Source organism: Corythoichthys intestinalis, chromosome 1 (genome assembly GCF_030265065.1).
Source record: "Corythoichthys intestinalis isolate RoL2023-P3 chromosome 1, ASM3026506v1, whole genome shotgun sequence".
NCBI classification, from domain to species: domain Eukaryota; kingdom Metazoa; phylum Chordata; class Actinopteri; order Syngnathiformes; family Syngnathidae; genus Corythoichthys; species Corythoichthys intestinalis.
In genome coordinates, this window is record NC_080395.1 from 23,826,074 (window position 1) to 23,839,591 (window position 13,518).

At 38.4% G+C, this 13,518-nt stretch overlaps 1 protein-coding gene across 1 annotated transcript; it reads right to left on the reverse strand.

The window, feature by feature from the left end:
* Positions 1-1,580: 1,580 nt before the first annotated feature.
* Positions 1,581-8,347, reverse strand: LOC130926453 (gastrula zinc finger protein XlCGF8.2DB-like). Its single transcript, XM_057851403.1, has 2 exons — positions 7,909-8,347; positions 1,581-6,060 (listed from the first exon to the last, which is right to left on the reverse strand). Exons 1-2 carry the CDS (start codon positions 8,051-8,053, stop codon positions 5,027-5,029), a joined length of 1,179 nt encoding a protein of 392 aa, XP_057707386.1. The 5' UTR covers positions 8,054-8,347; the 3' UTR covers positions 1,581-5,026.
* Between the last annotated feature and the right edge of the window lie 5,171 nt (positions 8,348-13,518).

A 13,518-nucleotide genomic window follows, 5' to 3' on the forward strand; every position in this document is an offset into this window, starting at 1 on the left:
ATAAACAGGGGTGCACATAATTTTTTTGCCCAGGTTCTCAGAGGAGGACCTGGAGATGTGACTTGGTCCTCATTGAGCTTGAGAGCCGACCCGCCTAATGCGATAAATTTATGACAAGCTTTACTTATAGCCAATTAACTTTAATTAATTATATTAACAATTAATGCCTGATTAACATCAACTGGCACAACAAAATTGCCATTACTTTGAAGTGCAATGTAAAGAAATAAACATAAACGCACCAATTCAAAATAAAGGGCATTATGCGGCTCCCACATTAACTCCAAGCCTTTTTAAAAGTGGGATAGGTCATCGATACTCCCCCGCCGAGAATCGATATTTCGATTAATAAAGAAACAAAAGGTTGAGAGCAAAATTTTCCACTATTCCAAAATTTTCCACTAGAATAGTTACTAACTCATTGGCTGCCACTGATGGCGCTCAACGTCTAATTCATTTCGACTGAGAGTCAAAATTAATTGGATGTCTATCACCATCAACGAAACTCAAACATGAGCATTCAACACCAGTCATCCCAGTTTAAATGAACTGGGACATCTATCGTTGTCATTGGCATGCAATGAGTGAAATACTATGAAAAAAATAAGTTTGTGTTACTTAGGGCCATAAAATGCTGTTTTTGTTCATTTTAATTATTTAACTTCTATTAACATTTTATATATTTTCATGAACAATTAGATTTTTTTTTTTTTTTTTTTTTTTTAAATACAGTAATTATTTTTATAGAATCATAATTGCTTTTGTTTCGTTTTTAATGACCCAAAATAGTCACTTTCCCTATCTCGGGTTTAAAGTGCCTGTGACACGATAAAAAAAAAACTTAAATAGCATTATTATTGGAATTAAAATCATAATTTGAGAGCATTCGACTATATACAACAATTTAGCAAAGCGCAGATTACGAGAAATTAGTCTTTTAATCTGTCATTTCGCTGCTCCTGTCATTATAGCGCTCTGGCGCCTCCATCTGGGTGATGACGTCGGCGGAGTAGCAATTTCGGCGGATTTTGAATTCAGCCCAATGGAGGATGAAGCGTTTTTCAGCTATTCTGGTTCAAGTGTGGATCTTTCAATTAATATAGTCGATCCAGAGGAAGCCTGTGGCATACAGCCATATACGTTTGAGTGGTATTTGGAGGAGGAGGCAACAAACAGGAGGCTGATGGCTAGAGCATACTGCAAAATGCCATCATTGTTTTATCTCTCTACTCCAATATTTTTACTGGATATTGTTTGTATCTAAATATTTTTTTCCCGATTGCTAAATAAATTGTATGGTTATGACAAATAACAGCGGCAGTTTACAAGGCGATTCTGCGACACCAAGACGCAATGACTGTGTTGTGGCGTGGCCTCGCAATCATATTGTGTCGGTGAAGACTGAAAGCAAAAACGCAAACCTTGGAATCCTGCCTCCAAAGTGGAAGTATTTGTTTGCGTGGGCTTGCTCTGCATTCATATCAATGGAAAGCTCCTGCGCCGATAATATCAGCACTCGCACAGGTCACAATGGGCGTGCACAGCGGTGCTACTAAATATTAAAAACAGCAAATGGCGGAATGTCGGCTTTAATTTAATTTTAATAATATTTTTAATTTAAATACTGTATGTTGAATGTTTCCATTTTAGAGCCTTTTTGAGCAAAAGAAAAATGCCATTGCTTGGAGTGGGCGGGCATGTTGTCTTCCGGGCTTAGGAAGTTGTTGGGGTCAAAGTGAAAGTGCATCATTCTCTGTGACCTGATAAATCTGCACTGCCCCCTAGGGCCTGGCATGAATATTACATCGTATTGATGCGGAATTGCGACATTGGTCGAATGGAGACGGAACCATATAGATGCAAACATGAAATTTTTCGTCTTCTCGGAGAGTCACCATCTAAACGGACCCACAGTCTTGTGCTAAATGGAATATGAAATATTAAAAACGCATTTATTCTTGCCTTGCACAGCCAGTCTATTCTCCCTGTATTTTTCAAACACTGTGAGAAATAGTCTGGGACCCAGCCCATTAACGGCCTCTCGAGCAAGATACAAAATCAACCGTCCAATCAGATTCGTTTATTTGCGTGAGGTGTTCTTAACGAGTAACGTCACTCTTGCGCGCCGAAAGTCGTCTCTACAACAACGCAGATGGCGAACGGGAGAGCCGAGAATATGTTCCAATCCGCGGTAAAACCAGTTTTAAATCACCAAAAACACATCGTAACAAGTCATTGACAACAGTCAACATGGATCGCGCTAGCCATGTGGAATAAACTTCTCCATTCTCCGCTCACGCTAATTACTTGTCGCTTTAACAACATCACGTCTGCCCGTCGTTGATTGGTCCACTCCGCTGTGTTTGCTGTAGCTTGCTCTACCCTCGGAATTTGATCCGCCGGACGGTCACCAGACTCAATCGCTGGAACAGCGGTGAGTCTGGTATAGACCCTACTCACCTACGTCACAAAATGGGCATGTCTGTTTCCGGCCGCCATATTGTACCTTTTTTTTTAGACCTATTCTCATTGTTTTCAATTAGTCGAGCAAGTTATAGAGCAATTCATGGAAGCCCCGGTGTTATCTGACGCTGTAAACTCATTGGATGCGTTGCATAAAAGGCGTTACGTGGAAAAGCTTCAGTTTATCCATTCGCCAGATCCGTATTTGATGCCTAAATCGATGTTTTTCGACCCGCTGATTCGCCGTCTTTGCCTGACATCTGCTATCCTGATATTTACAACTATCTTGTCCACACAAAATCAGCCTATTCTCACGAAAGTTTGAAAAACTTTAAGAGCTTGGAGGCTTATAAATGCTACGTTGCTGGTTGGGTGAAACAGGTCCTCGTACACGAAAATTCAGCAGGAATCTTGTGCTCGGAAGGTGAGTTACGAAATTTGCAATTCAAAATCTTTTGTTCTTGCTAACATCCACTGTCAAGTCTAATGTATTTCATGTCATTTGTCAATGGAGCTAGGGCTTTTAATGTTTATATGGTTTAGCGATAGCACTCTCACTACATACATATATAATAGGTAATAAATATGAAGTGCGATAGCACTACTCCAGATTGTCCCTAGTTGAATTTATTTTTTGGCTTGTGACCTCAATAGTGAAATTGTAAATTAATTGTATGACAACTGTCTGATTATCCCCTTATAATTATATATTTTCAGGTAGTTCATTCACAACGTCTGAGTGTATGTTGTCGGCAATTAGCCTAGCAATGATCTTAATTGTGGTTGTCAGCCCAAAACCCTCTAAATATATATTAAATGCATCTTACCAGATATAAAATGACTACTACATAATCTGTGGTAGTCATTTGGAGCCCAGTTTTCTCGTCGAATTGCAGCAGTCAATCTCGGTCTCCTCTTCGGGTCTCTCGGAATACGGTAAAACTTCAAGTCTCTCCGTCTATCTTCTCTGTTTTTGCAACCGACCGCCACACACGACTACACCATTTTGATTATTAATGTTAACGAGCAGAAAAACACGCCATAATAGGAGGAATTTACGAAGCGCTAATGCATTAACATGACAAGTATACGGAGAACATGGCGCGGGGGCATGGCTGTGACGTCACGTGAGTAGGGTCTATACCAGGCAACATTTATTCTGTACGACAGGGCGAAATTACTACATAATAGTCAAAACTGCCGACTTATTAAAGCTCCCGAACGGTATTTTATGCCACCGAGGTTATTCCGGCTCGTCATTTCCCAGTGGGGACTCGTAGACTGAGGAAAGAGTGTAATTAAAAAGGAGTGTACTACATGCTATCCTGAACCAAGCAGCTCTTCCAAGTCTCTTCCTCGCCCTTTGAAAACGAAAAATCACACAAAACTACCCCGACTCATGTCACACACGGCAGCGGGGGTGATAGCCTTCACTGATCGGCCAGCCTCCGGCGTCGAGCAAGTTTCGGCTCGTCGTTCCCCTGCTGCGGCCTCAGCAGAAGTGCTTGTCGACGGGGACAACAGGGGAATGAATGCCAAAAATAGCGCATTCTCGGTGGACAAACCAGACGACGTCAGAGCGCGTGGCTGACCAAGCCCAAGCCGAGGGTAGCACTCTCTTGGCGGGTACACAAAGAGGGCCGAGAGGGATGGAAATCTCAACACAATCGAGAACCGTAGACAAGAGCATCGGCCGAGGTAGGCGGCCACTCCCGGCTTCTCTGTGGACAGGGAGCATTGTCACCCACAAAATGCAAGCCACCGCCTTATTAAAACGTGTGCCATGATCCCAGTATTTGACAATATAAAAAACGTAGCTTACTCACTTTCTCGTCCGTCCAACGGTCGCTCGATCGTCATACTTGTTTTGCGCATTCTTCGCGGTGAACAAAATCTTTTTGAAACCCAGAAAGGCTCACATCACTCTTATAATCAACACATCACTTTTTTCTTTATAAAAGTGCAGCAACAGAAAATTCTGCAGCAAAAAATATCAGTTGCAACATCCAGGTCGCCAGGGAAAAGCAATACATCTTAGTCTTACTCCATCGGACATCCAGGCAATCAAGTTACGACACAGACTCAAGATTATTTGTCATCCCGTAGTGAAGAAAAAAACATGGAAGTAGCAAGATTCTCGCTCAGCCTTTAAAGTTCATCGCAGCAGGTTGTATTTGTTGTAGCTGAAATCTGGTGATCAATTTTCTTTTAACTGAATTTGGATTATGAAAAAAATTCAGGTTAGAAATTGAAATTCAAACTCCACTAGCACAGATTTACTTCCATACACTGTAGGGGTATTATATCTAGACAATATGATACTTTATATAGTTTAAACAAGTGTCTTTTTTTAAAAGATCATAATGGTTTTGTGCAATGCAGGAATATGTGTATTCTCTAGAGCAGTTTATTGAATAATTGAAACATACACAATACGTAGTAGTTTCAGTCCACAATTTTAGATAATAATTTTTTAAACATCACACCCACAGGAAGACAAACTTTTTGTACTTTAGGTTCCTTCTTAACAAGTGGAACAGCAAATTTGTAAGAGAATGTTACGTTACTCAGACACACTGCAATTCAATGGTTTCTCACCAGTGTGTGTTCTCTGATGCTTAACTAAGGTTCCATTTTGAGAGAAGCCTTTGCCGCAAACCGAGCACACAAAAGGTCTCTCGCCAGTGTGTGTTCTTGTGTGCCTTTTCAAATCTTCTATTCCATAGAATCTTTTGCCACAAACCAAGCAGGACTTTTTTTTCTCTCCGCTGTGTGTTTTTGCATGTTTTGTTAAATATTGCTTCAAAGAGAAACTTTTTCCACATACTGAGCAAGGGAAAGTTTTTTCTTTGCTGTGCGTTTTTATGTGTAATTTTAAAAGTGCCTCGTTAGTGAATCTCTTTCCGCATCCTGTGCAGGCAAAAGGTTTTTCTCCACTGTGTGTTTTTGCATGATTCGCTAAATGTCGCTTTTCACCAAAACCTTTACCACAAATCAAGCAGACAAAAGGTTTATCTCCCGTGTGTATTCTCGTGTGATATTTTAAATTTGACTTTTGCGAGAATCTTTTACCGCAAACTGAGCAGACGAAAGGTTTTTCCCCAGTGTGTGTCCTTATGTGCATTTTTAAATTTCCCTTCAAAGAGAAACTTTTACCACAAACTGAGCAGACAAATGTTTTCTCCCCAGTGTGTGTTTGTGCATGTCTTTTCAATGTTATCTTGCTGGCATAAGTTTTGTTGCACTGAGAGCATTTCACACGTTTGTTGCTACTGTGACATGTCCCATCACCTTTGGAGTGTTCATCATCATCATCAGTGTCAGAAGAATGTGAGGTGATATCATCAGCATCTGACAGAGGAGCTAAGAGGTCATCTGCATTTGATGCTTCGCAGTTGTCTTCACATTCTTCACTCTTTACAATAACAGTCAAAGGAAAGGTGGTGACTTTGTCCTCTTGATCTTCTTCTTTAATGTGGCTGGTTTCTGGCTCTACTTCTTCTTTTTTTATGTGGCCAGTCCTAGACTCTTCTTCTACTTTAAAATGAGGGGGCTCCGGCTCCTGCTGTTTAGGAGGAAAATATTCTTCACTGATGTCTGCAGAAGACAAAAAACAAGGGGTGTAAATAGGGGTGATATTTGGCTACAGAGTAGTATCTTGACATACAATCGCTTAGACACACGATCTTTTCGACATCAGACATAAAATTTGACTCGCCATTACTTTCTACATCCAGCGACATGCTCTAAATACGACGATTTGTGACAGCTTTGCAATTTCATTGCTTTGCAAGACGGACGCACGGCGGATTTTCTTGTGAGAGAAATCAACATGGGTTCCAAGAATGTTACTGCAGGTGGTGAAAAAAAGGACAAAGGTGAGGCTTACCATTGAAATGAAGATGGAAATGATAGAAAAATATGAGCGTGGGATGCGCGTCCGTTAAGTGGCTTGACAATACGGCCCTAGAATGTCTACGATCTCTATTGTCCTCCGACCTCTGTTCGCCAGTCTTTATAAGGTGACAATTATTATTGTTGTAACATCGGCAAGGACGTGTGAAGCACAACATGCCTTGTGTCCCCCGCAGTATATGCCAATAACAACAGGGCATTAAAAGTGAAAGTAAAAACTCTACCAAACGCACCTATCTTACTGTGGCTTTAGCCACACGGTATGTTCAGGTACAGCACGCAAAACACATCCACCACGTTAGAACCCGCCTCGTGACATTATTTCAGGAATTATTATTCCGATTTTTATTCATTATTTATTTGTTTTGTTCTGTGCAATTGCTATTTGCAATAGTACCAACAGTATTTCTTAATGATTTTGTGGAGGTTTTTGGGCTGTGGAACAAATTAATGGAATTATAATGTATTCTTATGAGGAAATCCTGCTCGACATACGACCATTTCGACTTACGAACAAGGTCCTGGAACGAATTAATTTCGTATGTAGCGGTATCACTGTACTTTGAATCCCAATAGGTTATCAATATGCTACCGCCAGGAACCGATATATCATTTTAAAAAGCTGTCACTGTTTGATAAAGGAAACAACAGGTTGGTGGCAGAATTTTCCACCAGACCAAAATTATTAGTGCCTATGTTAACTCATTGGCTGCTGTTGACAGCACTAGACGTCCAATTCATTTTGACTGGGAGGGGGCGAACGAACATTTGTTCATTCGTCCCCTCCCAGTCAAAATTTGTTTATTTACCCCGTCCTAGTCAAAATGAATCGGACATCTAGCGCCATTAATGGCATTGATACACAAGCTTTTGGGGCCAGTTCTCCCAGTTTAAATAAATTAGACTTAAATCATTGTCAATGGGAGGAAATGATCTTTTTTTTTTTTTTAAAAGAGGAAATATAGAAAACAAAATAAGAAAATAGAAAAAAAAAATTTAAATTTAACAAAGAAGAAAATATTGAAAAAAATAATGTGTTTTTAAATGTACATTTAAAAATGCAAAATAATTTTGAGGAAAACGAAAAATATACATTATTCATTTTAAGACAATGAATATGACACAAACATTTTAAAAATGTAGTTTTAAAATCTTTCACTTGTTCTTGCTTCCAGGTAGATCTTTCATAAAGTTTTTATCTTGAATATTGGTATAGTAAAATATCATAGTTTGAGTTCCTATTATGACTACTACTTTCAATTATATTTTGTCATATTGAGAGATAATCGGTATCGTGAGACTTGAATCGCAAATCTAATCGTGAGGTATATAGAGGTTCCCATCCCTAGTTTTAGTAATGTTGACGATAATATCAAACGAAGTAAATTTTTGAAGCATTCTTCTGGATGACGTTAAAAGTCTTCAACAAAAAGTCCAGTTGTCTTGATTGGACCTTTGCCAACTACCATGACCTGAACAGCTTAGTATCTACTACTTAGAGTAAAAACTGCGAATGAGAAATGATCAAACCTGCTCTGAGTAACGAAACTCGAAGCTGCATGCTGCAATCTTGACGTTGTAGCTTGTTCTCCTCCTCTTTTGTTGCATGAAGCTTGTTCTCCTCTTTTGTTCCATAAAGTTCCTCTACGTAGTCGTCTGTCCTTCTTGCACACATGTTTGCAAGGTTATTTCCACTCACGCGAGTTTTGCTTACCCGAAAGCATCTATTCTTTAGCCCCTTAGCTTAGTTTAGCTAAGCTAAGTTAGCTTCAGAAGCTTTAAAGCCAGTATCCCCGGAAATGATTTTTTTTTTGGTCTAGTGGAGTTTTTGTGAGACTCGGAGCGTCTCAGGTTTCGGTCCATTTTCCACTGATATTGGAAGAAACACAAGGTATTCCAGCGCAAGGGGTTCCGAATCCGCAAACTCGACAAGGGTGTCGTGCTGCCTACCACTGGTACAGCGACAACTCTTGGACAAACTTCATTCGGTTCTTTCATCTGCAGTTGTCAAGCCCATTATTAGTGCATTCCTGTCACCATTTGTTCTGTAGTGTTTATTTTTATCCATACCATATATTAGAATTAAAACTAATGACACATAACAAATCTGAAATTTTTTACCAAAGTTTAATGATCCAATACTGTACAATACTAACATGTTCGCTTTGATATTGATACAAAAAACCCCAAAACATTTTTGATACTTCAACAACCATTTGTTCTGGAGTGTTTATTTTTACCCATACCATATAGTAAAATAAAAAATAATGTCACAAACAGATCTGAAATAAAATCTATTAACGTTTAATGATCCAATACTGTACAATACTAACTTTTTCACCTTGATATTGACCCCCCCCCCCCAAAAATCGATACTTCAATATAAAAAGTCTAAGGGGTTCAACTAAGGTTAAGATATGAAAAGCCCTGTTTTTGTACGAAGACTAAATCTAGGCAAGAAGGCATTTTAGACTAGGTTTTAGACTGGTTTGTCCCCAATTTCCAGGCTTTATTCAATTTCTATTGACTGTTAGCTGTCTATGGGAGTAGAAACGGTTTGGCTCAGTGAAAAGAAAAAAAATTGCTTTATTTTTAAATTCCAAAGGTTTAGTGAATGCACATGTAAAATTCATGGGGTTTGGTACCTTTCGCAAGGCTCAGAGCCACTGTGTAGGACCAACGTTATACAATTGGATGGGATGGAATAGTTGGGAATTAAAATTCACTTTTATTACACTGCACTGAAAAGGAAGGCTATGCATATATGTTGATGCTTAATTTAATTTCAAAAATATATTGGTAAATGCTGTAAGACTAATTAGTGTCATTTGTTCCATCTAAATGTTTGCCTTGATCAAACAAATATAAAAATATTGAAATACAATGAAATATAGAGCAAACAAGCATAATTGCAAACTTTGACAATGTTTTATAATAGATAGGCCTATGGCTAGTTGTGTGCATGTAGTTACAACATGTTCTGTGGAATTTTTTTTTTTTTTTTTTAACTTTTAAAATCAGCATGCCAGAGTTAGTTTTAATCAGCATAAAAATCTAACTCAACAGAATTTTTGTTTAATTCAAATTGTTCTTCATCGTAATGATATAATACATTAAAAATAGTATGCGGTTCTTTCATTTGCAGTTGTCAAGCCCATTATTAGTGCATTCCTGTCACCATTTGTTCTGGAGTGTTTATTTTTATCCATACCATGTATTAAAATTAAAAATAATGACACAAACAAATCTGAAAAAAAAATTATTAACGTTTAATGATCCAATACTGTACAATACTAACATTTTCGCCTTGATATTGATAAAAAAAACAAAAAACAAAAAAAAATTTTTTTTTTTCGATACTTCAACAATCAAAGAGAATGGAATGGAGAAGAGAATGGAATAAATAAGCAGTGCTATCCTCACATTGGATGTATTTTTGTGTGCGTTTATCAGTAGTGCACGTCCAAACCATTTGAAGAGGGATGGTGGAAGCAAATAATCCAACGTTTATTCGCTAACCCACCCTCCCCCCATTTCAAATAGATTGGACGCCTAGCACTGCCAAAGGCATCCATCCATCCATCCATCCATCCATCCATCCATCCATCATCTACATACACTTTGATACACAGTCAATGGGAAAACCCATTGGCAGTGTATCAAATACTTGTTCTCCCCACTGTACCTCTTAATCCGAGGTCGGGTCACAATGGCAGCCAATGATCTAAAAAAATGAATTAGTTCTTCCCTATATGGCCAAGATGCACCCTTCCATGAATTAGGCCATGTCCACAAGTAGCAGGATATTTGGCAAAAAGAAGAAATTTTTCTACGGTTTGGCCCATAGGTGGTTGGTTGTGGAAGTTTTTTTTTTTTTTTTTTTTTTTTTACAAACGTGCAGGATGGACGCAATTGTTTTTTCCCAACGTATTAGGGCAGGATCCTCAGTTAAAAAAAAAAAAAAACTGCTAGGTGTGGACATGGCCTTAGTTTATCCCTAGTAGATGACCAATCCATTTGAAATGGGCGGATGGCAGTCAATGAGTTCATTTACTGCCAACAGTCCTAATTCAAATTGATTGGACATCTAGCGCTGTCAATGGCAGCTAATGAGTTAAAAACAGAATATTTGGTGACCCTTTAAAGAGAGTTTTGTGTCACATAGACACACTTAAGCCCAAGGGTTTCCCATAAGTGTGACTTTTCATGTGTTCAGTCAAATGACTTCTCCTACTGAATCTTTTGCCACAAACCAGGCAGGGAAAAGGTTTTTCCCCAGTGTGTGTTTGTGTGTGCCTTTTTAAATCATCTTTTCTAAAGAATCTTTTATCACAGCTCAAGCAGACAAATGGTTTTTCCCCAGTGTGTGATCTCATGTGTACTATTAAACTTTGCTTTTCCCGATATATTTTACCACAAACTGAACACTGAAAAGGTTTTTCTCCAGTGTTGGTTCTTGTGTGCCTTTTCAATGCATTCTTTGTAAAAAATGTTTTCCCACAAAATGAGCAGAGAAAAGTTTTTTCCCCCGTGTGGGTTTGTGCGTGACTTTTTAAATCCTCTTTTTTAAAGAAACGTTTATCACAAATTGAGCAGACAAATGTTTTTTCTCCAGTGTGTGATCTTGTGTGTACTTTTAAATTTCGTTTTTGTTTATATCTTTTACCACAAAGTGAGCATGCAAAAGGTTTTTCACCACTATGTGTTCTTGCATGCCTTTGAAGCTCATCTTTTCTTAAGAATTTTCTATCGCAAACTGAGCAGCCAAATGCTTTCTCCCCAGTGTGGGTTCTTGAGTGTTGCGTTAAATTTCCCTGTTCGCTGAATCTCTGATCACAAACCAAGCAGACAAAAGGCTTCTCACCAGTGTGTGTTCTCATGTGCCGTTTTACATCTTCCTTTGCAGAGAATCTTTTATCGCAAACTGAGCAGGCAAAAGGTTTTTCCCCAGTGTGTGTTCTTTTGTGACTTTCTAGTTGTGACTTTGTGGAAAATCTTTTGTCACAAACTGAGCAGGCAAAAGGTTTTTCCCCAGTGTGTTTTCTGTTGTGAATTGTTAAATTTCCCTTTACAGAAAATGTTTTCCCACAAAATGAGCAGGAAAAAGGCTTTTCTCCTGTGTGTGTTCTTGTGTGTATTTTCAACGATCCCTTGCTGACAAAGGTTTTGCTGCACTGAGAACATTTCACACGTTTGTGCTCAGCGTGACATGTCACATCACCTTTGGAGTATTCATCAACATTTTCGTTAGTGTCAGAAGAATGAGAGGTGATGTCATCACTCTCTAACAGTGGAGCTGATAGGCTGTCTGCTAGGGTTCCTCCAAAGTGCGCTCCATCACCTTCTTCACGCTTCACAATGACAGTTAATGGAAACTTTTTATCCTCCTGTTCCTCCTCTTTAACATGGGAAGTCTCTGCCTTTTCTTCTTTATTGTGTTCTGTTTTCATTTGGAGGAGCTTTGGCCTTTGTTGCTCAAGATGAAGATATTCTTCACTGATAGCTGGAGACAAAGATTCATGGGTTTGCTTGAGTCAAGCTTTGCTTTGTCAAATCTCATGTTGAGAATTATTGTATGCACATATTTAGACAATGCTTACGATGATTAAAAAAAAATGAGTTGAGGTAATCTACAAACTACCGAAAGGACACACAGATTACCCAACAATATTGTGATGCATTGAATCCATTTGTCTTCACACTAGGGGTACGATGAAATACTATTTGCGATACAAGATTCATGATAACTATTATCTCACAATATGGCGACACACCAATTATTGATAGATGGGTCAGGACATCAATCTACAATATTATATGATACAAGAGAAAAAAAGCTATTTGTAAATGGAAAATAAACTATGTTTATTTTTGCATTGTTGCAGACAATCTGTCAAAAGCTTTTGCCTTCTCCACAGACTAGAACAACATTTCAGTGCAACGTTTCTGTAAGTATGGCAACAGTACATTATTAGTGCTGCAACGATTATTCGATTAACTCGAGTATTCGATTAGAAAAAAAGATTCGGATTAAATTTTGCTGCTTCAAGTATTCGTTTAATTAAAGTGGCGTTGTAATGGTTTGTTTTGAAAGTGTTTGCATTTAGTTTTATTGATTTGGGTGGATACACTGCCCTCTGGTCTGCCTCATTTCACATGGGTGAATCCAGCTGCTCTCTGTTAAGACCAACAGCAAAGTTTTTGTTTGAGCTAATGTTTTTTTTAATGCATTCGTAATTTAGTGTATAAGAATATTTAGCCGTTGTTTGCGGGAATATGTGTCTGAACCATTTGTTGAGAGCATTGTAAAAAAAATAAAACGCTAGCATTTTATAGCATTTAAGCTAGCGGACTTTTGCTATGAAAGTTAGCCAATTGTCCTTTTGTTGTACATAGATCCTCATTTATATATTTATTTTTTTTATACCGTTTGAGGCTCAATTCAGGTATTTTAATTTTTCATGTTCCTTATCCGATTACTCAATTTTTGGACCTGACTAGTTCATCGATTGATCGACTACTAAAATATTCGATAGCTGTAGCCCTATACATTATCGCTACATTGTAGTAAACAAGCAAGTCTTTCTGAATTCACTGGCTGCCATTGACGGCGCAAGACGTCCAATTTATTTTGACTGGGAGTGGGCGTTCATTCACCCCTCTCATTCAAAATAAATTGGACGTCTAGCGCCGTCAATGGCAGCCAATGACTGAACATACGCACTGGAGATTTTGGCATTGTGAAATTTTTGGGTGAAAACCTGTTGGTTCCTTTATTAAACAACGTAAAACGAAGAATATTTCAGTAACACTTTACTTCAAAGCTTCTTACGTGTGTCATGAGACTGTCACAATCACGACAAGACAATTGTCATGAAAATGAGTGTATACTTATGACAGATATCATTAAGTGCTTAACACGGTTCCCAAGCATAAACACTAACCCAAAAACTTTAGGAACAATGTCAACTTTGCATCAAAAGTGACATGATTTACAGAATGACAGTTAATGATATTCTTGACAGGTGTCAGGTCATTATTCTGACAGTCTCATGGCACTGTCAAAAGAAGCATTCAAATAAAGTGTGTTACCAATTGCTATGTAACATGAAGACCAAAAGTGTTGGCAGTCCTGTATTT

Bases quoted from the DNA above. Each gene is read 5' to 3' on its own strand.
- LOC130926453 (XM_057851403.1), bottom strand. From the start codon at position 8,053: ATGTGTGCAAGAAGGACAGACGACTACGTAGAGGAACTTTATGGAACA. The intron at 6,061-7,908 runs GTTTGATCATTT...TGTCTTCTGCAG, and splicing joins AGTTTCGTTACTCAGAGCAG to ACATCAGTGAAGAATATTTT.